The 26,323-nt window shown below is 45.5% G+C and overlaps 1 protein-coding gene across 1 annotated transcript in view; it reads left to right on the top strand.

Moving 5' to 3' along the window:
- Nucleotides 1-26,323, top strand: part of LOC147727885 (neuronal acetylcholine receptor subunit alpha-7-like) — a 1,417,517-nt gene that overhangs the window by 1,040,501 nt on the left and 350,693 nt on the right. Inside the window, exon 7 of the mRNA XM_086961831.1 lies at nt 11,957-12,151. Within this exon, the coding sequence (XP_086817957.1) occupies nt 11,957-12,151 (195 nt within the window). The remainder of the gene's footprint in view (nt 1-11,956; nt 12,152-26,323) is intronic.

Genomic DNA, 26,323 nt, shown 5'->3' with positions numbered 1-26,323 from the left:
ACAAACTTACGGAGCTTTGTGGCAGCTATGCGCTCGTGTTTTTCTCTTGACAGAGGCTCTCGGCGGTCTTTGTGGGCTGCGGGTGAGCCGTTGGTGCCGCTAGAGTTTGAGCTGGAACGGTCAGCAGGTGAGAATGCTTGGTGCTGGCGCGTGGTGTTGACTGCATTTGTGAAACAGCGGGGGGCTACCCCCATTAATCTGTGTTGACTGTTAAGGATTTTCAGAGGCAAGGCATTTTTCCCACACTGGTCATTGGTCATTATATATATATATATATGCTTTGGATGAGATCATTTTACTAATAAAAAAACGGACATTAATCTGCCTTCTAAAGGGATAAAAACCGTTGTTGTTCAGCTCTGCAGTATATGAATTAAGGACTAATTAAAGACTAAGGATCTGTTGGCACCTGCTTTGAGTGATACATGCTTGTGTATGTTATTAGTACTGGCGCCCTCAGGGGGTTTCATAAATCATGGCTGCTTTGCTGGCTGAACTCGGTGTTCAGCTGGGAACCTTTGAGTTTAGGCAGAGCAAGCAAATTGACAAAAGCACAGCTCGCTCCACACAGGCAGAAAGGCAGTTACCACCTGCAGGACCAGGAGAAACGATGCAAAACGAGGATGTTGATCCCAGCATAGAGACCACGAATGGAAATTTACGAGCAAAGAATTCTAAAGTTGGCAAGCCCATATTACAGCTAATTCGATCTGGAAAGGCTTCAAAGCTGATTTCAGTTAGTTTACCAGTCGAAAATGGCAAGCATCATGACCTCGCTGGGCTATTGATGGAGGCTAAATCGGGTCAGCAAACAGGCATGGAAGGAGCTCTTGAAGAAATAGGGGGAGATGAGATTTCAGTACAGGGAGAGAAGGATAAAGAGACTTTGGAGCTAAATGACAGCGATATGCTCGGACGGTTTCACTGATTAGTTTAACACCGGATAAAGAGGATGGCGCTGGAAGCTCAACTGTCATAGAAGCAACAGAGGACATTGTTAATTTAGCTGAAGAGAGCAATGCTTCTAATATGACTGATAGCACTCAAAACTCGTTAAATGTGAGTTTATCTGAGGAAGGGGAGTTGCCCAAAGTCAAAATCAAGCAAAGGAGAGTAAAGAGACAGACACTAACACAAAGAATACACCCAGGTCTGGGGTTAAAAAACAGGAATACAACAATAAAAACAAAGAACCTAAGGGGCATTGGTAAGAAAACACCGACAAAGTTGGATCAGCAGAACAACGTGTTACGACATAAAGAAATTATTAATGACACTTCTCTTCGTCGCTGGGTTCAAACAGAAGGTGGGGTTAAGTCCTTAGTCTCTCGACTCTCTGGGAGCAGCTGGACAGAAACATCTCAGAGCAGAGATTCCATAATGAATAAAAATACAGATATGGCTCTTATTGCATCTACTGTTACTAGTGCTTCTTCCGCTTCTACCACTCCTACCGCTCCTACTGCTTCTATGCAATCAACATCATCTGATAATATGGCAGTCTCTGGAGCAGATGGTGGTGAATTTGAACTAAGTTTAACAGCACCATGTAGTTCAGTATTGGAACCATCATTGACTTTAATATTTCAAGCATTAAAAGATCAGAGACAAGAAGCCCAGGAACATTACTCGCAACTGAGGACAGATAATTTAGGCATTCAACAGGCTCTTCAGGCGTCAACAGCGAAAGTTGACTCTCTTGTAAATGAAATGACAGATCTCCAGCAGCGTATAGTAGATACGGAGGAGGCAGTGGCACAGACAATCGAACAAGTACAGACTCATGACACATCAATGAAGGCACTGCAGCTTAAAGTGGAAGACTTCGAAAATCGGCAACGAAGGCAGAACCTGAGACTATTTGGTGTGCCAGAGGGAAAAGAGGGCGCGGACCCTCGAGCATATTTAGTACTGCTTTTTCAGAAGGCTTTTCCAGACTTGGGATAGCCAGATACAGCGGGCGCATAGACTTCCTCTTGACCCTCAGAGACTAGGATCTAAGTTTCCTATGCCTATAATAATTTATTTTGGAATTTTTTTGTTGCGCCATGCTGTATATTTAAAAGCCCGTCCTAGTTCTCCTATAACAATTTATACTGCCACCTTCTTTGTACGCGTAGACCTTTGTAAAGCTTCAATGGATAGGAGATGGTTAATGCGTAAGTTCATAGAACCTATGAAATCCTTAAATTCACAGGTGTTTTTACCAGAGCCAGCATGTTTGAAAGTTTTGAGGGGCAGTCAAACCTATTTTTTCTCTACGGTAGAAGAGGCTAAGGAGGCTCTTAGTAAATGGCAAAATGAGAAGGGTGGGAAACATTAAAAAGAGACGAATCTCAAACTAACCTTAAAAATAATTTTGATGAAGGGACGATTACATTTTCATGGCTTCTGTTTTTTTTCGGTTGAGCAGGTTTTTTTTTCACCTCTGTTCAGGGTACACTGCCTCCCTTAGGCTGCTGTTGTAGCAGCTTTTTGCAAGGAGGGAAATTCCTTTCCTAAGGTACAGGGGGTGGGTTGGTGAGAAGGCTCTAGGTGGGTAAGGTGGGTGAAAAAGAAATCAACAAGTCAGCTAGAAATGTGGAAAATAAAATGAATAGGACGATTAAGAGAAGAATAAAATATACGTTTGTTTACAACAGGGAATCAGGAAAGTAACTTAATAAATGGTATAAGGCTGAAAATAAATATAATGGTTTTATTTGAAAAGAAAAAGAGATGATGATGATGGATAGAATCAAATGTATAATTTGGAACGTCACTGGTCTAAATAGTAAACTCAAGAGGCAGTTGGTACGAAGAACTAAAGATGCATAATCCTCAATTTGTTTTTTTAACAGAAACACATTTGTCTTAAAATGACCGTAAACTTTTGCTACAATTAGGTTTTGAAACCATTGTATGCAATGCTCAATCTTGCTCTATTAGAGGAGCGGCTATTTTGAAGCAAAAGGGTTTTGCTTTTGTGATACATAAAACTATGACTGACAATGCTGGGAGATGGGTAATTGCACAATTCGAAATACAGTGTAAAAATATGTGCTATCTGCTATATATGGTTCTAATACAGATGAACAATCAAAATTTGATTCTTTAAATATGGAATTATTGAATTGGGAGGGAGACAAAATTATAATAGGGGATGTCAATTGTATTGTAGTGTAGTTCCTATTTCCCTCATAGGTTCTGCACATTGGAATAACATACACGATAGGCTTGGCATAGGGCTGAGGTCAGTATGCCCTATAATGTATATTAAACTTAATTACTGTGTTTGAGCTAGGTCAGAGGCCACTAGAAACTTCTTGAAGACAAGAAGGGAAAAGCTTCTGGCAACCACATAACATAAAACCCTGATCCCTCAGGTTTGTGGAAACAATATACTACTTTTCATTCCGTCACTCATCTCAGAGAAGTACATAGAAGAAACAGTTGGGTGGGTTTACAATAAAATGTATTGCACAGTTGTTATTCTAGTACTGGTTATATGTGCTGTGGCAACTGTTGGACAGTAGCAGAGAATTATGTCCAGCAGTGCAGTTAAATAAAAAGGCATTGTATAGTTCTACCATTTTGCAATAGTAATGAACACATACATGAAATACAGAATGCATGAAGATAAAGCCTATACCCCTATGATGCCTAACTAGATGTACCTAAGTGTACCTAGCATGTGTGTAGGTCTTAGAGTGCCAAGAATCCCGCTAGGATTTAGTCTATCCCCATTACCTTAGTGGGACTTCATCCTGATTCTCGAGCTGGACCCTCCAGGGTGGGTGAGGGACTTCTGTTAACTGGAGCTGTGGTATGACGCAGGTTGCAGTGTCTCAGATATCAGAGTGTTGGCATGGAAGTCTCGGTCTCCTCTCTTTTTCTTGGGCAAAGGGAGGTATATTTATACCAAATAGGCTGACGTAAAGTTGGTCAGAGGAAGATGAGTTCTTGGAGAAAGGGTCTGTTTCTAAGAATTTGTGTTCTTGGAGAAAGGGTCTGATTCTAAGAATTTGTAGTGACGTAGGTTAGTCACTGTTGGACATGGAGATTACGTATTTAGGATGGACCGTCTTCTGCACCCAGAGAACACGTCAGATAAGGGACAGCCCACTGTTGCTTGTTATTGTAAAGGGAGGGCTAATCTAGGTGAAAGGGCCTTAACTGGGTGAAAGGGCCTGCCTGTCTCTGTGGCCCGAAGGATTTGTGCCTCTGAAACAGAGCACCTATGTTAGGGCCACAATTTAGTATATAACAGTATTATGAATCATAGTTTAGATACAAGTAGACAAATGCTTACTAAAAGAATGCCTAAAACAAGAGCTGCAATAGTTGAGATGGGCCGCTTACAACAAATAAAAGATTTGTGGAGATGCGTATATCCTAATATTGCAGGATATACTCATTACTCGTTTCCACACCATTCCTATTCAAGGATAGATACTGCGTGGGTTTCAGACGGGATTAAGACAACAGCTGATATAATGATATGCCCATGTATTACATCAGACCATAACCCTCTTATGGTAACATTTCAGGCTATAGGAGGAGTTAAGACGCGCAAACCATTTACTTTTCTAAAGTATTTGCTTACAGATGAGATGTATATAGAAACCACTAGGAAGCAACTTGAAGTTTTTTTACAGGACAATATAGGCTCAGCTATTCCTGTTATAACATGGGATACATGGAAAGCAGTTATTCGGGGGATGACTTTGCAATATGTAGTGCAAGAAAATAAAAAAAGACAAAATGTTATAGAAGAAGGTATCTCAGCTATAAGACAGGCTGAAATAGCACATATTAATTCGGTTAGGCTCGGATTATCCAACCAGGACAAATTATTATTCTAATTAATTGATTTGAGGGTGGCTGCTAAAAAAGTATTTAGGGAAAAAATTGTTGCAAATCTTAATAAGTATTGCGCTTCACAATATGAGTTTGGCGAACATATAGGAAAAGTCCTTGCTTACAAGGTAGATGATGATCGGGCTAAAACTTACATCAAAGGAATAAGAGGGGCAAATGGTGATATGCATACAGAACCGAAAGAGATTCTAAAACAATCTTCCACCTATTATCAGAAATTATATACTTCTGATATTGTTACTAATAAGGCAGATATAGAACAATGCCTTCAAAAGATATATCTCCCAAAACTTAAGTAGGAAGATATTACTTTATTAAGTAATGAGATTGGCAAAGAGGAGATAATTTCAGCGATCTCTGCACTTTCATCTGGGAAAGCGACAGGGGAAGATTCTTTCCCGTTGGAAGTTTATAAAGTATTTAAAGAGCAGCTAATTAAACCATTTAGAGGGGTTATACAAGATATTGGGAACTGTGGCATAGTGCCCGAATCTTGGAATTTGACTCGAATAGTGTTCTTTTTAAGTAAAAACAAACCTTTCTACGAATGTGGCTCATATAGGCCTAGTTCGTTTATTAATTCAGATGCTAAAATATGTGCGAAAATTCTTGCCAACCGGCTAGCACCAACTGTGCTAGGTCTCGTCTCAGTCCATCAACATGGTTTTATTCAAGGCAAAGAGACTACAGCTCATAAAAATATTGCAAATTCTGCTTCTGACCTTGCGGAAAAAGAGGATATTACATTAGGTAAGGCGCTTTTAGACACTAAAAAAGCATTTGACAGGGTTAATTGGGAGTTTTTATGGGCTGTGTTGGCAAAAGTGGGGATAAACAATATTTTTTTTACAGTGGATTCGGGCTCTATATGATAAACCACAGGCAAAATTAATGTATGCAGGGATATTTTTCCAATTTTTCATGGTACGCGACAAGGATGTCCTCTTTCTCCCCTTTTATTTTCTCTTAATATTGATCCATTTATTTTTCATTATTGTCTAATCCCCAAATCATCCCACTACAATATGGTGCAAACTTATTAAAGATAACCGCCTATGCGGACGACTTAGCTGTTTTTACGACAGAGCCAAGAGAGCAAAGGAGGAAAATGTTAAGGAAGCAGCTGGGTTTGAGGCAATAGCCGGATATAAACTTAATACTCACAAACCTAAGATACTTCTGATTTATACACCAAGGGAACCCATATGGGGTTTATGCTCTATTGCTACATATTTGGGAGTAAGACTATCTTCACAGATTAATCAAATAATCTCGTTAAATTATGAGCCCTTGATAAAGGACACAGCCATTTTACCTAAGAAATGGCATAAACTACCTATGGGTATTATAGGCCGGGCTAATATTATTAAAATGAAGGTACTCCCTAAATATTTGTATTTTTTTAGGTCTATTCCTTTACGTCTCCCTAATGGTTTTTTCAAAAGATTAGATGGTCTCTTTAGTAGTTTTATCTGGGGCTATAAGAAGGCAAGGAGAGCAATTGATTTACTTAAATGTTCTTTTGACTCAGGGGGAATAGACTTTCCAGATCTTAAGATGTATTTTTGGTCTGCATTTACGAGCCGCCTTCGGAGTTTGTTAATTCCTTCATGTACTACTTTTTTTCATCAATTACTTCTGGCAGAGAATAGCTCGATGTAACATCATTGATCCAAACTATTTTAGGCGTGTTAAATTTAAGACCTCACGGGTCGTTTTGTGTATTTGGAAAGCTATTTTAGCTAAATGTGACTTAGCATATTATCATGACAGTCTCCCTTTGTGGGGCAACCCGATCTTTCCGGAGATTTTTCAAGATACTACCATTAAGCAATAGGCTAATTTTGGTATTTCAACACTTAGGGATTTGTATGACCATGGTGGTTTTTCTTCTTTTGAAAATCTGCAACTTCTGTTTAAGTTACCAGGGTATATGTTTTTTAAATATTTACAAATTAAGAATTATCTTTTGACACATTTAAAATTGACGGATATAACCAAATCAGAAATATGGGATTATTTTCATCAGGATAAAACTAAATCCATGATTAACCATATGTATAAAATTTTCATTAGCTTTAGAAGAAGTGATGGTGATAAATTGGCTGAAAAGTGGAGGTTAATGTTGGGGCAGGAGTTTCTGGTAAATAGTATAGAACAAAGTTTAAGGGGAATTAAGACCTCTGTACATGCAACTAATTTACAAATGCAACAGTTGTGTACTGTATGTACCATTTATTACACACCTGCGAAAATATCTAAATGGGCTGTTATAGGATCATCTAGCACTCGAGTGAAATGCCCAGGATGTGATCTTTTTGCTGCAAATCTGATACATATGCTGGTAACTTGTCCTAAACTTGATAATTTTTGGCAACAGGTGGGTCAGATATGTTCTCAAAAGTTAGGGATAGATTTTTCCCCTACAGTTAGAGATATTATGCTAGGACCTGAACATTTTAATCACCAACAGAATCGGCTGTTATTGATTGTGTTAGTAATAGCTAGATTAGTGATTGCCAGAGTTTGGATCAGTCCAAATCCTTCAAATATAAGTGAGTGGTGGAGGTCGATGAAGGAAATATATGTAATGGAATATGCTTTGGCGAATGTTAGGGGTACTCATGCCCTAAATAAACTAAAAACTATATGGGGACTTATGTTTTAGTGTATTAATATGTGATATATAAACTATGATCGAACTTATGGGAGGACTAATGGTCTTTTGTTCTTTTTCTTTTGGTTTGTGATTAAGAAAATATTTTATTGTTTAGTCTTATGTTATATAGGATACATATGATTTTCCCTGCAGATTGTCGTAAATGCTCACTTGTTGATCAATAAAAAATATATATATTTTTAAAGAGACTTAAAATCCAATTTTACCAATCAATTAATTTTAAAGTACAATACATTTGACATCCTGCTCCTAAATCAAACTTATAATTTATTAAATGTAATAAGATAACCCAATGTTAGTCAATGGGACAGATGGGCCTTTTAGTAGTGAAAAATGGCTTCAAGAGTTTTTCTCTATCACAATATGTACAAGTAAGCACACATGTCCTAATTTCTAAATACAATGCACCCTGCCCCCAAGACCTTGAAGGCCTACCCTAGGGACTTTATATGTTCCAAAAAGGGATATTTGAGGCAGGAAAACAAGGTATATTTTGCCATTTTTACCAAGTTAAAGGGAGAAAGCACCAGCACTTTAAGGTGGTAAAGTGCACATAGTCCTTCAGTCAACAAAAAGGATTCAGCAAACAGGAGGAGTGAAGGCACAAATCTGAAGGAGACCCTGCAAAAAAAGCCAGTTCCCTATCTTGAAAACAGACTCTGCTCATGTGCAATGGCGTCTACTTACCCCAATTTGCCATTGGCCCACTTCATTTGAAAGCTACACATAAGATACCCTAATTTATAAGGGTGAGGTCTACAATAGTTGTCATTCTTGTGCCTCGTTTATATAGCTGCAAACATTCTGAATTTTAGAAGATACATTTGAAGTTCAGTATCCTGAACCAGAGAAATCTCTGTTATTTTTCCCCAAAAGAGAAACTGGTTCTTGTATTTCTCTATGTCATAGCACCCTCAACTCCAGAAGGATCCCTACATTATTTGAGGAGGTGTTGATTGCTGGCGAATGGCATTCTCCAGTAATGCTCTACATAGTCTAAAGGGTATACCCTTTTTTTGTCTGGCTAAGTAGTGGATACTGGAAGAGGCAGACATCCTGCTCCCCTAGGTGCTTATTGGGTCTAGGTTCCGGGGCAACAGAGCACTGAGTGGGAGATTATCTGAGTATCCCTGCATTTTGTGTCAAACAATGGCTAGGTGGATGACTGGAGCAATTGATTTCCTTGAACCCTCACATACTTCTGGAGGTCATGTAGGATCCCCTCATCAACAAAGTCCTATGCACAAACCATACATAGTAACTTCCACAACGGTGGCACATGGCATACACCCTCATAAAAGGGAGACCCCAGAAGGGCTTCAAACTCTCTGCAATTTGGCAGGTTTAGGAAGTGAGCGAGATGCTAACAAAAGGCTGTCAACCCTCCGGGCAAGACATTCACTGGATGTGGTGTAGGCCCTTGGAAGAAACTTCAACCAGATGGTCTTGGACGTTCTGTGGTGGTTAAAGTGCCTTTGATATAATTTTATGAAAGTTATGACTTAATTATACTATGCTTTTTTAAAACTAGAGATCATAATACGAAAAATGCACACTGCAATCGTTCATAAGCATTGCTGTGTGGTATAGTTTGTATAGTACATTACAATTTTGCTCTGATATTTTCTCTGTCAGAGAAGTACTAAAATGACATTTGCACCAACTGACTAGTCACATTTTGCACTGGTCAGTCTCCACAAATGTGTGTGCCAAGTTTTACTACCACCAGTGCAAACTAGGTATCCTGAATATGTCCCTGAAGTACAAAGCTTTTTACTGATTGCAAACACTTCAGTTCGATAAAACAGAGGGCTTGCAACCAGAAGAAAGCTTTAGCGACCGAAAAATGTGACCTGAATACCTAGAAATTGTTTCAGAATTGCTATTTGGAAGGGATGGAAACATCACACTTCTTCCAAATAGCCATTCAAACTCTGGTGTATTAATTATTTGCTCCTGTAATTCTGGTCACAAGCCTTTCAACAGTTAACAACTTCCATGTTGGGGTGGTAACTAATACGCAAAGGGGAAGGGATCCCCTTTGGACCTCTATCTCTTTGTAAACCAAGGTTGCAGTTTCAGGGGGAGTAGGCGGTACCGAGATCCACACTGGTCTCACTGAAGTGTTCTAAAATGTAACTTTTTTGAGCAGCCCTGCTTGAAGAACTTGGGCTGCTTAGGAAAATGTTATTGAAAGCAATAGCAGGGATGGAGCTCTGCTGTTCCTTGCAGGCCACCATCCATGTGACTGTAACCAGTCAGAGAGGTTCTCGATTTATGACATGCCTAATGAATATATTTGCAAAACAACAGTTGATGGGCAGAATGCAGAACAATGTCATACATTCACCCCAGTACAGAGATCTGGGCCTAAATCCATCGTTTGTTTGCACTCCACACCACCCCAGTTCAGACATGGCCATATGCAAATCAGCCTTGACCCTGTGCCTTATGGGAACAGTCCAGCCCGAACTGCCAAGCCATGTCTTTCCTGGACCGGAATCAAGCATCCTAGGACCGGTTTCTGGCTATCAGCAGTCTTCAGCCAGGATAGCTTGACTCCAGTGGTGTGGAGAGCATGGGACTCACATCTGAGCATACCCATCCCCCTCGGGGTGACAAATGCAAAACAACAGTTGATGGACAGAATGCAGAACAATATCATACATTCACCCCAGTACAGAGAACTGGGACTAAATCTATCGTTTTTTTGCACTCCACACCACCCCAGTTCAGACATGGCCATATGCAAATCAGCCTTGACCCTGTGCCTCATGGGAACAGTCCAGCCTGAACTGCCAAGCCATGTCTTTCCTGGACCGGACACGTCACAGTGTCAAGGCTGATTTGCATATGGCAATGTCTGAACTGGGGTGGTGTGGAGCGCAAACAAACGATGGATTTAGGCCCAGATCTCTGTACTGGGGTGAATGTATGACATTGTTCTGCATTCTGTCCATCAATTGTTGTTTTTGCATTTGTCACCCCGAGTGGGATGGGTATGCTCAGACGTGAGTCTTATGCTCTCCACACCACTGGAGTCAAGCTATCCTGGCTGAAGACGGCTGATAGCCAGAAACCGGTCCTGGGATGCTTGATTCTGGTCCAGGAAAGACATGGCTTGGCAGTTCAGGCTGGATTGTTCCCATGAGGCACAGGGTCAAGGCTGATTTGCATATGGCCATGTCTGAACTGGGGTGGTGTGGAGTGCAAAAACGATGGATTTAGGCCCAGATCTCTGTACTGGGGTGAATGTATGACATTGTTCTGCATTCTGTCCATCAATTGTTGTTTTTGTTAATGAATATATTTAGGCAGTTCGTTCTGCGACTCACTTTGTTTCCGTGTTTTGTTAGCCTAATTATTGGTATATGGGACAGTTGTCAAAATAAGCCTCATTGGCAAAAAGTAGATGCACAACTTTACGTGCATGTAAACATTGTAGGTCAGGTCCATAAACCAAAAATTGCACCAGTGCCTTCAATGAAATCTGTCATAAAGACTACTCATTTTAGCTGCATAAATAAGAATAGCAAACTCACACTGATGTTTTTGCAAACGTGTAAAACAGGTTATCATTGCTCATTTGACAGATTCACTGAGAAATTATGCATTTATTTCCAATTTGTAAAGCAATTGGTGGATTCATAGGGGCCGATTCACAGAACTAATCTGAGACAAAATCCTAAACTTACTATTTTTGGTATTCACCGAAGGCATTTAGTAGTAGTAAAGTTATGACTTTGTCTTAAGTTATGTTTTTGTCTTAAGTTATGTTTTTGTCTTAAATTATGATTTTGTCTTAAGTTAGGATTTTGTCTTAAGACCAAAACTTAAGACAAACTTAAGTTTAACTTCAGTTTAATTTAAGTTTAATTTGAGAGAAAATCCTAATTTAAAAGAAAATCCTAATTTAAGACAAGATCCTAATTTAATACAAAATTCTAATTTTACTACTACTAAATGTCTTCTGTGAATACCAAAAGTAGTAAGTTTAGGATTTTGTCTCAGGTTAGTTCTGTGAATCGGCCCCATAGTGTCACCCTTAGGAATCACATATGTTACTTGTTAACAAAATATTGCGTTTTCATCTATATTATATTATGCAGTTTTTTGCTTTTTTAAATCTGCCAGAGCATGTGTTTCTTTGTGGAAATTGTGAAATTTGTTTCTTAGGCAGTTGTGCATTGGTTTTGTATGTCACTTACTAGTTACTTGCTCAGTAAACTGCAGCTTTTTGGAAAATACCATTAAGTATCACAATATGAAATGCCTTCCTAGATAATGTTCGTGTGAAAGAAAAAAGAAGAAAGGTCACAGCTGGCAAACAGAGTAGAAGTTAGTGTGAATAGTTGCAATATGGACGTGACACTCCTTTGAAACCCACTCTCTGTCCTTTTTCTTGATTATTTGCAGGCGTGCCTGGAAAACGAAATGAGCAATATTATGAATGCTGTAAAGAACCGTATCCTGACGTGACGTACACAGTGACTATGCGCAGACGTACGCTCTACTATGGCCTGAATTTGCTCATCCCTTGTGTACTCATATCTGGGCTGGCCCTACTTGTTTTCCTCTTGCCTGCTGATTCAGGAGAGAAGATCTCACTGGGTAAGCCCCATGCTGCTTATTTCCACGATACACAATGCTGAAGTCATCCTGCCTAACTCAACAGTTAAAGAAATGGAGTATAGCTGAGGCCATTAGGAATATAATGCATGTGACAACCCTCAATACTGTTAATATAAGGCAATTATGTTTCTCATCCTTCCTTGGACATTAACTTTTTTAATCACATGCGTAATGGCATGTAATAACAAGCATTGGCATAACCAGTAGGTCTCGCCTTTCGGACTATAAGTATATTGTAAGATTATAGATCAGCAAAAAAATATGCTGCAGATATATTCAACCTCATCCAAAACAATGAACTAGATATCCTAATCCTCACGGAAACCTGGTTAAACCCTTCCTCCACCCCGATACTTGACCTCCTAGTACTGCCTAGTCACAACATAATCCATCTAGACAGAACCACGAAACAGGGCGGGGGACTAGCTTGTATATACAGGAACTCACTGTCGGTCTCTCACATGGAGACTTCCACCTCATCGGTAGTTGAATACCTTTGCCTCAACATCTTCAGCAATCACCTCCCAATATGCAAACAACATACTTTCTACCACCCTCCTGGAGACAACCTACTCTTCATTGACCAACTAATGGAAATTATCTCCTCCAATGACGACCACTCACTATCACAAATCTTCCTCAGTGACTTCAACTTGCATTGGTCTAAACCAAATGACCAAGTGGTGATCTGTCTTAAAGCTTTCCTAGTAGAGATGGACCTTATCCAATTTTGTGACTGGCCAACTCACAACAAAGGAGAAATTCTGGACCTCATTATCTCAAAAGGCAATACCATCACATTGTTAGACATTACTCCTTGTGATTGGTCCGACCACTACAGAATCTTCTTCCTTATCAATAGGTAGGTGATACAGAAAAAGAGCCTTTTTAGAACAACAGCGGTTCCATGCATGCAAGTATATATGAAACAATAAATCTAGACAGAATCAAATCTATATTTGGAGCGACATGTCCAGCCGGACAGAGGTCTTTAAATTTACTCAATGAACAATTGATCCATACAGAGAGAATACCTTCAACAATTCACCAGTGTGGTACACAAGCCTGTGCCCAAACACTAACAGATCAAATACAGAAGGTAGATTAAGAACATAGAGGGGCTTTTTAAGGCAAAAGTAACGTTTTCTGTTTAAAATTCAATTGTACAGAAGTATCAAGAAAGCACCATTACATTACATAGAAATCAAGTTTTGTATAGGGTGCTAGACAGGTCGACGGCGTTTCGGTCCCCCTACTTAATCATGGGGACCATCATCAGGACATTCAATTAATGCCTTAACGTTATTAAGCCTCTAATTGCCAGGGCAGTACACTGGGCCGTTACAGGCAAGGAGGTGGTAGCCTGTACTTGGCAAGACAACCCAGAATAGGGCACGTTTTGACCACGTTACAATAGCGTAATCCGACGGTGGCCAGGATACTACTGGGTTAGTCGGTAGTTCGGTCGGTCCCCATGATTAAGTAGGGGGACCGAAACGCCGTCGACCTGTCTAGCACCCTATACAAAACTTGATTTCTATGTAATGTAATGGTGCCGCCAGTAGTGAGAAGAAGCGGTCTTGTCACCTGCCGGAGGGTCTGGAAGGATCGCTGACTGTCCGAGGGCGTGACAGGGCCTGGAGTCGGCCGGAGCGGGGCGGAGCCCAGACGGCTTGGGAGCTGTGGCGAGGACAGGGTTTGAGGCCTCCCTCCGACCGGGGTGTGGGGGGGGCCGTCTGAACCCCTCCGCTGGCGCTGTCCTCCCGGGGGGCCGTGATCGCCTCAAGCTGCCGGAGGTGCGGAGGTGCAGCCCGGACTGGGAAACGGCTCCTGGGCAGACTGTGACAGCCCCTGCGTCAGCCTCGTGTGCGGGCTTGGAGCCAGGAAAGCGCTGTTGGGCGGCCCGGTGAGGCCGAGAGGAACAAGCATCAGCTCGGCCTGGCGAGTGCCTGAGGTGCCTGGCTGACCGCCCCCCCCCGGGGGCGGGAGCGGTGGTGCGTCCGCTTCCCCGGAGGCTTAGAGAAGAAGCACTACTGACCCGGCGAGGCGCCTAATCGAGGCCGGTGCTGGGGCCTATACCTGCGGTGGGACGGCGGCTGGTGCCCCAGACCGGGCGGACCCCGAGGAAGACCCGGACTCAACGAAGGTGAGCCTTGGTGACGGGGATCGCCCCCCACCTCCCCCGCAAAGTTCGGAGGCGAACTAGAGGTGGCGCTTAGAGACGGGGAGCAGCACGGTCCTGATCTTCGGCACACGTGGGCCGCCGCTGTGAGAATGCATCTCGACATTGGGGCGGTGTGGCTGCTGGGACCTGGGTGGCTCCCTCCCCAACAGCGCAGGCTGTAATCTTGTGGACTTCGCCTCGATTGGGGGCTACAACGGATCGTGGATCGTGGCGCGGTTGGTGTGCCGCTGGCCTGGGCCCCCGCAGGTGAGGAAGTGCTGGCGCTGGCCTTGGGGAACGCTGGGAGCCCGAGTGCGTGGCCCCTCTGGATAAAAGCGCATCGGGGCTCACCACGTGGGCCGCGGAGACACTTGGGCATCCTATAGAACTTGACTGGCAATTGAATCCTAAGGAAGGAGGCCGACCTGCTTAGGGGAGCTGCGAGTGTCCCAGCCGCAGAGCGGCCGCAGATCCCAGCGAGTGGCACCACAAGGTACGGTGCCACAGCGGAGAGGTGTAGTGCTATGGCAGGGCAGCGCTCGAAGAAGGGAGATCAAACACTACTGGAGATGCTGAGCAGGGGACGACAGAAGGGAGATAAGGGGGCTAACTCCCCGGGCACGTCTACGACCGCGCAGGGAGCCGGAGAAGGTGAGGTCCCTATCACCAGGTCTTTCTTGGAGACCCTTTTCAACTCCCTGCGTGAAGACTTCCACACGTTGAAGCAGGAGGTGGCGGGGGAGGTTCGAGAGGCGTGACGCGAAGTGGACAGTCTAGGCGAACGAGTGGCCACCATTGAGACTGCCGGGCACACCAGGGATGAAGAAATCGCCCAGCTACAGCAGGAAGTACTGCGGTTGCAGGACCAACTGCTGGACCTCCAAGCACACAATGAGGACCTTGAGAACCGTTCCCGACGGAACAACATACGGGTTCGGGGAGTGCCATCCAAGGAAGAGTGTGCGGATGTGACTGGGTTTCTCCAGGTGTTGTTCAGAGAGATCCTGGGGGAGCCCGTGGACATTCTGATTCGAATCGACAGGGCCCATAGGGTGGGCCAGACACGGAATCCTCCTGTCCCACCACCGGACATTCTGGCTTACTTACCTGATTACGCTCTTAAGGAACGCATCCTCCGGGAGGCGAGAAGGCGCGAGCCCCTGCAGCTGAGGGACTACCCGGTGGCTCTATTCCAGGACCTCTCGGCAAATACGCTCAGAAAACGGCGGGAGTTCAAGGTGGCCACGGACTTCTTGCGAGACAAGGAAACACCGTACTCATGGGGGCACCCTTTCCACCTCATCTTCCGTTGGAACGGAACGCTGCATCAGCTACGCTCTCTCAGAGATACATGTGCTGTACTGGGCATTGAGGTGGCAGAGGAACGGGAGCGATCGTCTCCAGGGCGGAGAATGACCAGGGATGGTTGGCAACTGACCCCGCGGCGGCGGGGCTCAAAACGGAGCTCCAGACCAGATTCGCCTACAGTGAGAGCCGGAATGGATGGGGCTGTCCGAGCAGTGGCCCTCACAGCCTGATAAGTAGCCTAAGTTGACTCCGGGGGGAGGTCACCTATTTCTGCATTGTTTCTATTGCTGCACCGGGGTAGGGGGGAGGGGGGGCGGCGGGGGGGACTTGGTGGCTGGACGTCCACTACAGTGACTCACCGCAGACTCGTTCCACTTGGAACCAGGCTGGGACTATGAGGTTTGTGGGGTTGTTGCAAGAGGGGGGGAACCCGTTGATGCGTTGAGATGGCTGTTTTTTTACTTCTTGCATCTCTGGTGTTGGGGGGGCAGTTTGAGGGTTGTTTGCGGGGAGCTGGGGGGGACAGGGGTGGGGACCGTACAGTACTTTTGGTACATTTGCTCTACTCTTACACTACTCCTACACACTGATTGCACCCGGGCCGCCCGTCCTAGGCCGTGACCCATTGTTAGAGCTATATTTCTACACACATCGATGACAGCCCTTAAGGTAGTCACTCTTAATGTGAAGGGGCTGAACAACCCTGTGAAGAGGCGGGCGGTACTCTCCCTGCTTGAAAACATGCAAGGTGATATTTGTCTTTTGCAAGAGACTCGCCTCCTGGCCCGAGATTGCCCAAGAATGCAGTCTCAAAAGTTCCCAACGCAGTTTTTCCCCTCCAACACGACAAAGACGGCAGGGGTGGCAATCTTAGTGTCTAGAACATTTAAAGGGGAGATCCTACATAAACTGACAGAACAGAAGGAGAGGCTCCTAGCATATCGTGTCGGGGGGTCTAGTGTTTACTATTGGGTCGATATTCAGCCCCAACGAACATCAGGAAAGATTCCTTCGCTCGGCCTTGGTGGACATCGCGGCCAACCCGGACAGGCACATAATCATTGGGGGAGACCTGAATATGGTTTTCGACTCATTGGTGGATAAGTCAGCACAGAGACACCCACAGACGGGGGAGCTCTCGCAGATAGGAAAGTCTCAATTGGAGGAATTAGATCTCCACGATCTCTGGCGCCGTCTCCATCCCACCGCCCGTGCCTACTCCTATTACTCGCATGCACATAAAACCTATGTGAGACTGGATCACCTGCTGGTCACGGGACCGGTCGGGGACCTGGCCACGACCTCTGAGATAGGAGTTCTCTCACTATCAGACCATGCCCCCGTCACGGGCACATTACGCCTCCCACCGATATCTCCCACCCGAGGGGTATGGTGCTTAAGAGACACACTTCTGCATAAGAAGACAGTGGTGAAGCACATACAGGATTCGATCCGTGATTTCCAGACGCACAACGATAGCGCTGATACCACCCAGGCGACGCAGTGGGCATCACTGAAGGCAGTGCTCTGAGGGGAATTCATCGCTATCTCCTCGGCGGAGAATAGGGCGCGGCAGGAAAAGAGGGACGTACTCACCCGTAAAGTGCGTGAATCAGAACAAGTGCACCAGAGAACGGGAGCCCCCAGAGTCTGGAAGCAACTTAAGGCAGAGAGGAAACTCCTGTCAGCATTGGATATGGATAGGGCGGAGTACTCGGCGCTACACTTGAAGCACGCGTACTACACGGGTGGCGACAAGTGTGGCCGGCTCCTGGCGAACAGGCTTTGAGTCGCACATCAAAGACACTTAGTGAAGGAGCTATCGATCTCTGCTGGAGAGACCGCCACAGAGGATAGCCAGATCGCGGAGGGTTTCCGTCGGTTTTACGCCGAGCTGTATGCAGGCGAGCCCCCATCGACGCAGGCGGAGGCAGACTATCTAGCCTCGGTTGATCTTGCCTCCCTCACTGCGGAACAAGCAGATCATCTAGAGAGAGACATTCGGATCGAGGAGGTGGTTACAGCTATTTCCAAGCTTAAACACGGGAAGGCGCCGGGCCCGGATGGTTACACCTCCCTTTTTTATAAAACACTCTGCCCCGCGCTGGCGCCCATCCTTACGCACCTCTTTAACTCATTCTCCGCTCCTGGAGCTATCTCTCCGGATTTACTCCAAGGGACGGTGTCGGTCATCCCCAAACCGGGGAAGGATCGGACGCAATGCAGCTCGTACAGACCGATCTCTCTTTTGAACGTAGATCTCAAATTGTACACCGGGATCCTGGCGGCCCGCTTGGCTCTTCACCTGCCGGGGCTGGTAGACCCGGATCAGGCGGGGTTTGTCCCCGGAAGGCAAACGGTGGACAATACAAAGAGAGTGGTTCATATTCTAGAGAAGGCCTCCCGGATCCCAGGGGAGAGAATGCTGCTGGCCGTCGACGCGGAGAAGGCCTTCGACCGAGTACACTGGCCTTATTTGGAGAAGGTTCTGTAGAAAGCGGGCATAGGAGAGAAATTTTGCACTCTCGTATTCAACTGCTACCGCTTTCCATCTGCGGTAGTGCGAGTGAACGGCTGTAGCTCCGAGAGATTCGCGATAGAACGGGGCACCAGACAAGGGTGCCCATTGTCCCCGTTGCTCTTCGCACTCTACATGGAGCCCCTTGCCCAAAGGATACGCCAAAATCTGAATGCGACCGGCATACGGATTGGGAGATATACACACACTATCAGCCTTTATGCAGATGACATCATACTAACGCTGGCAGATCCGAGGAGGGCACTCCCTGTGTGCATCGCAGAGATGGAAGATTTTGCCGCTGTCGCAGGCTTTAAGATGAACGTAGAAAAGTCGGCGGCCCTAGATGTTTCACTGACTGCCGCCACAAGAACCGACTTGCAGGACCTCTTCCCCATGCACTGGTCGGAAGACGTGGTGCCATACCTGGGCATAATATTGGCGCCCACCCTACCTGCTATGGTGACCACCAATTATGCAGCCTTGGGTAAAAAGATTAAGGAGGAGCTGAGTCGCTGGAGTAAGGGGACTCTATCCTGGCTAGGCAGAATAGCCGCAGTGAAGATGACCATCCTGCCACAGGTGCTATACCTGTTCCCGGCCGATGCCGCTCCAGCCCCCGAAGGGATGGATCCAGCAAACTCAAGCGGACCTTGCGCGTTTCGTCTGCAAGGGCCGTAAACCCAGACTCAAGAGGGCCTTATCCACACTGGCTCCTGAGGCAGGGGGATTGGGCATACCGGATTTACGCAAATATTTCCAGGTGGCACAACTTCGGTATTTGGTGGAGTGGAGCAAATGGGAGTCCGATAAGCACTGGCTCTTCCAGGATCAGGCGATCGCAGGCCGGACTTTGCAGGAAGTCCCTTTCTTGCGCAGGGCTCACCGTCCCCCCAACCTGTATGCGTCCTTCGTCACGTGAGTCCCGATGAGAGTGTGGGACGCTACTAATGTTGCGCATGATCTCACTACTTTCCCCTCGCCGTTCACTCCATTGACCGGGAACCCGGATTTCCATCCCGGGATGGAGGCCGGGGCATTCACGCGCTGGCAGAGGGCGGGATGCAGTTCACTGTTCCATATGTATAACCCGGACGGCGTCATCCCGTTCCATGATTTCAGACGTGAATACCAGCTGCCCGAGATGGAGAGGATGCGGTATATGCAAGTGCGCCACTGGGCACTCCAGCCGCAAGTGCGCGACTCGGCACATAGGAAGCTCCGGCCTTATGAGAGGTGGCTTGTGACACGCACCTCGGACACGAAACTCATTTCAGACCTATATAAGCTCTTGCAGCCTTCCTCTTCTCATATATACAACCCGGGTAGGGAACGATGGGAGCGGGAGTTGGGGAGGGCATTGAGTCGCACAGAGTGGGACCACATTTCTTATCGAGCACAACACTCTGCGTACCACACAGGTCTTACAGAAACGTTCACTAAGGTATCCACATACTGGCATTATACGCCGGAGAGACTGCATGAAATTAACCCTAATATCGAGAACACTTGCTGGCGAGCCTGTGGGCAGTTAGGCACACTTACACATGTATTATGGGACGGTCCCCTGCTATGCCCCTACTGGAAAGAAGTTTTGGATGAGATTGATTTGTGTTTTAGCATTGAACTGCCTCGCTTCCCCGAATATGTCCTGTTGGGTTTGCCCAATGGGTTGATGTACCCTTTGAAGTCTCGTAGGGGCAGGCAGATAGCGATTGCACTGGGTTCAGCTGTTCAAAACCTCCTCATTCACTGGCGCACCACCGCCCTTTCCTCCACTGCGGGTTGGCTGCATAGATTGTGGCATGTCTTGGGAATGGAAAAGTTGTCGCTCATGGTAGCAGGAGAGGTGGAGCGGTTTAATGAACTGTGGCAGCCGTTTCACTCTCTGCTGGTAACGGAATTTAGAGAACTCACATGCCCCCGATATCTCCGGTTACTGAGATTAACGTCGCCAACGGATACAACTAACCAGTGAGTTTAGAATTATGGCCGGTTGGGAGGGGATGGTGGCCTGGGGGTGGTGATGCGGTAGGGCGAATTTAGTACTGTACGGGGGAAGTGAGGGAGGGGTTTGAAGGAAAGGAAGGGAGGGGGGAGTTTGGGAAGGGGTTGTTTTTTCTTGAAGTCGTTGTGGATGCAGGCACACCAGGTACTAAGCCCATAAGGACATTACGTTTGCAGGACTGTTACGCGCTGGTTGCGCTCATGTATGGCTGTACCATTGCAATGATTCTTGACGACGACTGTCTTTTCTTTCTTTTTGTAAAAGTTTCAATAAAATGCTTTAAACCTAAATATACCTTAGCCCAGCTTAGGGCTTCACTGCATGCCGCGGCTAGACTGATCACTGGCACAAAAAGAAATGATCACGTTTCCCCTGCCTTAAGATCTTTAAAGTGGTTACCCTACAAAGCAAGAATACACTTGAAGACTTTTTGTTTGACGCACAAAGCCCTCCACTTCAAAACTCCTGGATACCTGGCTCAAAAACTGGAAATATCAGGTGGTGTTAGACCTTCCAGAAGTGCAAACTCATCAAATCGCAGACTTTTCGCAAAAGGAAAACAAGACTGAGCGCCTTCTCGGGCGCGGCACCTAAGATCTGGAACTCTCTCCCACTGGAAATTCGCAGAAACCCCTACACGGCAACCTTCAAACATGAAGTAAAAACAATCCTAATGAACAAGTTCCTGTCTTAATTGAGTATGGCTGGTTTATTGTTGAAATGTCCCTTTCGGTTGTTTTGCTAACAATTGTATTGTCTGTGACTCTTGGCCTAACATATTAGGTAAAGTTTTGCCGTAGCGTATTAGGGTATGTTCTGCTACCATTTATGTACAAGGTTATTAGCTCATCATGTTAGCCCTCTTACCTCAAAGTTCTCTTACTTTGTCCCCCATCCCACTACTGTGGAGCACTCTGATACCCTCCGAGGTCTTGGTACTGCTATACAAACCTTTTTAAATAAATAAATAAAATAAATAAGTGTTTTGCAATGCTTCACTATATCCTGGGTGCTACAACATCAATTATTACTTCACATGGCAATGGTGACCTGACTAGGCTATGTGCAATAAGGATGCATGCATACTGAATGATAGGTGCTATGAACGAAGGAAAGGATTAACAACAATCTCTCTTAAATTAAATAAAGCTGCTCCAAATGTTAAACCCCATTATCAACTACCGCCAAGGCTATACCGCTCGCTCCAGCTCCTGAGAAACATTTGAACACCAAAGCTCCAACATGCCGGCCAGCCACGCCCTTCACGCACCATGACTCAGATCTTACAGTCCCACCATATTGACAACATTAGTCAGAGTCATATATACAACTTTCAGGTAAAAAAAACTTGGGTGCTTAGCAACCACATGTATTTGTGCTGCAGGAGAAGATATGATACCATGCCCAATGGAAAGGACTGGAACTCAGTAATCTATTGTAAGGAGAAATAACATGAGATTGTTCTGTACTCAGGATCCTAAGACTTTTACTCACTGTGTTTGGGCAGGTGCAGATTTCTTTGCACCCTTGGATTACTTGTTTTGGTAGCACAGTGCTGAGTTGTTTTAAAACCTTCTCCATTAGTTTCCACATTGCCCTTGTTTCTTGGGTTACACACAGGTCATAAGCTCTAGTAGCAAACTACAGATTTTAGGGATGTTGTGGGTTCAGGCCCTAGAGCAGCTATTCAGGTTATAGTGTTTGTAGAGTTCTTCATGCTTGAGCTTCTCAGATGAAGCTCTCTCTCTCAGGTTTCACAAATATTATAACCCCATAGAACTGATCAGTTATTATCCAGTTTTATCTAAATCTCACAGGAACAGAGCTCTGACTGCAAAGCAATCCTTTATGATGGGACATCTCACATTAGAAGGTTCTTTTGTGTTACGCTTATTGCTTGTGCTGCAAACATGGAATCACCTCCGTCAGAACTGCCAATGGAAAGTGGGCAGTACAGCAGCACTACAGTGTTGTGACTCATGTTTACTTCACCCTCTGAGACAAGTCACCGCATGTAGCAATTCACCAAATGAAACATTTAGCCAATCTTTCTTAAAGCAATAACTTAATCACCTTGTGCCTGCTGCAGTCAATGAAATCCCTGGCAGTACTTTAGTAACACTTAGGAAAAATCAAGCTAAAAGCTACGAAGTGGCCACAATAAACTGAGCTGGACTGCTTTGCACGGAGACAGTTTGCTTTTTAAAGTGTACAATTGCACATGGAAGTCCAACTGGAACAGGTGGAGAGGGTGTGGCATAACTACTAGAGCCACCGACTTTGGAACTATGCAGGCACAAGTGTAGGCGTCGGTTCAACAGCTTGTGATTCTGTGCAAATTGCTTAATCTCCCCTTGCTTAAAAAGCACAAGCATTTGCAATGAAATCAGTTTTACATTTCTGCAAGTTAAAACTATTGGCGATGCGAATTACAATGTTGTCTACTTTTCTTATTTTGTTTGTAGTTGTGTTCATATTTGCATAGCACTATTGCTATTTGTAGCTTGCACACAAAGATGAGTAAAATGTGCAAAAGAAAATTTATTACAGAAACATATTAAACAAACTATCCCTTCATTTAAGTTAAATATTATAAACATTTCATTTTCTACTGTGTAGCCATTTCTTAACTCCTGCCCATTTGCAAGTTTATACAGCCGAAGCTATATGCATGACTGGATTAAATTTGTTTTTTAATCGGTTTTAACACTTACGGCCCCAGGGGGGCTGGTTTTTGGGAGAGCTTGGCAGGCGAAGCCTAGGTGCGAAGGAGGGGGGCGAAGAGAACTACAATTTTATGACAAGACCGGAGGCTCCTATTATGCATTCTAATCTTGCATTTATTGCAATAGCAGCCAAATAAGTGAATAAACTACAGTTCCCTGAGGGCCAGGCGACAACTGGGCCATGGGAACGAGAAAAAACGATAATACAGTAGCCAATCAGAACCAGGTAAACAGATAATAGGCCATACTGTCTGCGCAGCTTCCTCTTTTCTTGCTGCTCGCAGTCAGATAAGTGCTCTTATCCTTTGCTCTCAGTATTTTAATATTGCTTATTGTCATTACGTATTTATTATTATTTCACTGTATTTATTGGTTGTCATTGTATCCCGACTTCGCGCTGTGGCGCGCTCGTGTTTCGCACTTCACGCGCTTCAATTCTCACCTCCGTACCGCCTGTCAGCTGTTCTACCCCCTCCCCTCTGCCTGCCGGTGGTTTCGTCCGGCTCTGGCCCTTCGCGCGCTCGCGCTCCTTCTCACCCTGTCACATGAATCTTCCTCAGCGCTTCCGAAGCCTCTGTTATCCCGTTTGCTTTCAGCGCTGCACCGGACTGCCTCTCTCCTCAGTCCCGCCCTTCACACACCTCCCACACGCCCACAGAGCTGCTTGGTTCTTTTAACCCTTTCCTGCCACACTTTGCTGTCTGTAGCTCTGCAATGGAACGTGACAGTTCCTCTGAGGATGTGCCCTCTAAGGAGGACAGTGGCTCTTTCAAAAGAGATTTGAGCAAGTTTATCAATAATTCGGTGGAACATGCAGTGGATTTATCCATGCAACGTATGTCTAAAACAATGGAAAGCTCGATGCTCAGCATTATGTCCAAGCTTTTGGCCCATTCTGCGGGGGAAAGCAGAAAACGTAAGGTGGACCACTCTGCTCCTGTGCTTACTTCCAAAAGATCGTCATTGTTGGTGGGCGAGTCTTACTCGCATTTGACTGAGGACTTAGTGCCTCCCAGGCCTCCTGCTAAGGAGGGGTTTGTTGGTTCTGAGGGCAAAAAGAAACATAAGTCAAAGCACGCAGAGTCACCAGTTAAAAAACTGGTAATTTCCACCGTCTTGGACACTGACGATGATATGGCTGATGCAGACGATTTATTTGACGTTTTTGATGTGGCTGACCCTCCTTCCCCCCCTGCAAAAATTCCCAAAGCTGATTCTTTCACTTTTGAACCGGTCTTTGACTCTGATGATCTCCCCATGTTTGACCCTGCTTCCATCCGTCACCCTAATTCCACGGAATGGCTTCCCTCCCACCATGTGGGAGAATATATTTCAGCCCGTCTTCGCCTTCCTCTGGAGACCGCAGTGCGGTCGAGGCTTAAATCAGAATGCCCTAAACCCTCCTTACCAGAATAATTTACTCAAGTTCCCACTATTGACCAGCCCCTTCTCAAATTTTTCCCCAAATTTGGCAAAGACCCTCGCAAGGGAGTTGATAAAGCATGGTCCTCCTGTCAGGACAAGGTTTTGGATGTTGTGGGTCCTCTGGCCCGTATTCTCGACATGGCAGAATCTGCCCGGCTTGAGGGTTCTGTCCTCTCTGCCGAGGACATTTCCATGTGGGCCCAACGCGCCTTTTGTCTCCTAGGCAACGCTAATTCTGCCTTAACCCACGAACGTCGCAAAGGACTCTTAATTAAATTGGATCCCAAACTTTCCAATCTCGCCCCCCTGGATCCAGGACCTAAGGCCAATGGCCTTCTCTTTGGTGACAATTTGGTCCGTGACCTCAGTAGGTTTGTCTCTACGTTTGCCTCCTTGGACAAGGCACAACAATCCATTAAAAAAGTTTTTGCTCCACGTGTTTTTGGACGGGCCGGACGAGGCAGGGGTCGCTCTTCCGGCCGTCCCTACAACCAAGGCTCCAGAGGCTCCTACAATACCTCCCAGGAATACAAGCCCCAATTCAACCCTCAGCGGGACGTGGCTTCCGTGGTAGAGGACAGAAAACATATCGCATTTCCAACTCCAATCAACAAGGTAAGCCCTTCTTTTTCCCCTCCTGTCGGAGGCCGTCTAAAATTGTTTCTGTCAAAATGGCACACCATAAGTTCAGACCCCTGGGTTCTCAACACTGTTCAGGGCTACCTCATAGAGTTCTCCTCTCCTCCTCTTCAAACCTCTTTTCCCCCTCCTCTAGTTTTTTCCACCCTTATGGCCAATCTAATCTCGAACGAGATTCAATCCCTTCTCCAGAAACAGGCCATTCGGATTTTTCCCTTCGACTCTTCAGGCTTTCTAAGCTCCATTTTTCTAGTTCAAAAGAAAAACAAAAAACTGCGTCCTGTCATCATCCTCAAATGGTTCAACCAGTTTGTGATTTATCGTCACTTCAAAATGGAGACTATTCTCCATTTGCGAGACACTCTTCGCCCAAAAGATTGGATGGTGTGTCTCGACCTTCAAGACGCTTACCTCTCTGTACCTATCCATCAGTCTCACTGGAAGCTTCTCCAATTCCAATGGTCAGGTGTGACCTATTGTTTTACCTCTCTCCCCTTTGGTCTCTCTTCCGCTCCATGGTGCTTCACAAAGCTCCTGAAGCCAGTGGTTGCCTTCCTCCGTTCTCTCGGAATACGCCTTATCATTTACCTGGACGATATTCTGATTCTCAACTCCGACAGACTCTCTCTTCTGTCCGATATTCAGACGACTCAGTCTCTTCTTCTGGACTTGGGTTTCCTCATCAACCCGGAGAAGTCCTCTTTGATTCCATCTCAGAATACAGAGTTCTTGGGATTCCTCGTGGACTCGGTAGCCGCTTCTCTCCGCCTTCCTCTCTCCAAAGTTGCCAGAATCAAAGCGGAGATTGCCTCTGTCCTTCAGTCTTCCCTTCTTTCCCTCCGGTCCTTGGCCAGGATCGTCGGTCTCCTTTCCTCCTCCATCCAAGCCATCTTCCCGGGTCCTCTCCACTATCGCGCTCTTCAGCGCCTAAAAATCAGACATCTTCGTCAAAGCCTTGCCTACGCAAACCTCGTCGCCTTAGATTCAGAGTCCCGCACAGAGCTTCAATGGTAGATAGACCATTTAGATGCGTGGAACGGGCCTACAATCTTCGCCACTGCCCCAGATCTTGTATTAGAATCCGATGCAAGCCTGACGGGTTGGGGCGCCCGCTGTGGACCAATCTCGACTGGAGGTACATGGTCGTCCGAGGAGTCAAAGTTGCACATCAACTGTTTAGAGATGCTTGCAGGTTCCTTTGCGATCCAAAGCCTTTCCAAAGACAGAATCAAATGTTCCATCCTTCTCCGCATGGACAATGTTTCTGCGGTTCGCTATATCAATCATCTTGGCGGGACCAGGTCCAAGCCTCTGGCGGATCTAGCGAAAAGCCTGTGGGAGTTTTGCCTATCTCATCATTATT

Source organism: Lissotriton vulgaris, chromosome 3_1, assembly GCF_964263255.1.
Source record: "Lissotriton vulgaris chromosome 3_1, aLisVul1.2, whole genome shotgun sequence".
Classification (NCBI taxonomy): domain Eukaryota; kingdom Metazoa; phylum Chordata; class Amphibia; order Caudata; family Salamandridae; genus Lissotriton; species Lissotriton vulgaris.
This window is presented reverse-complemented; position numbering and strand designations above follow the sequence as displayed.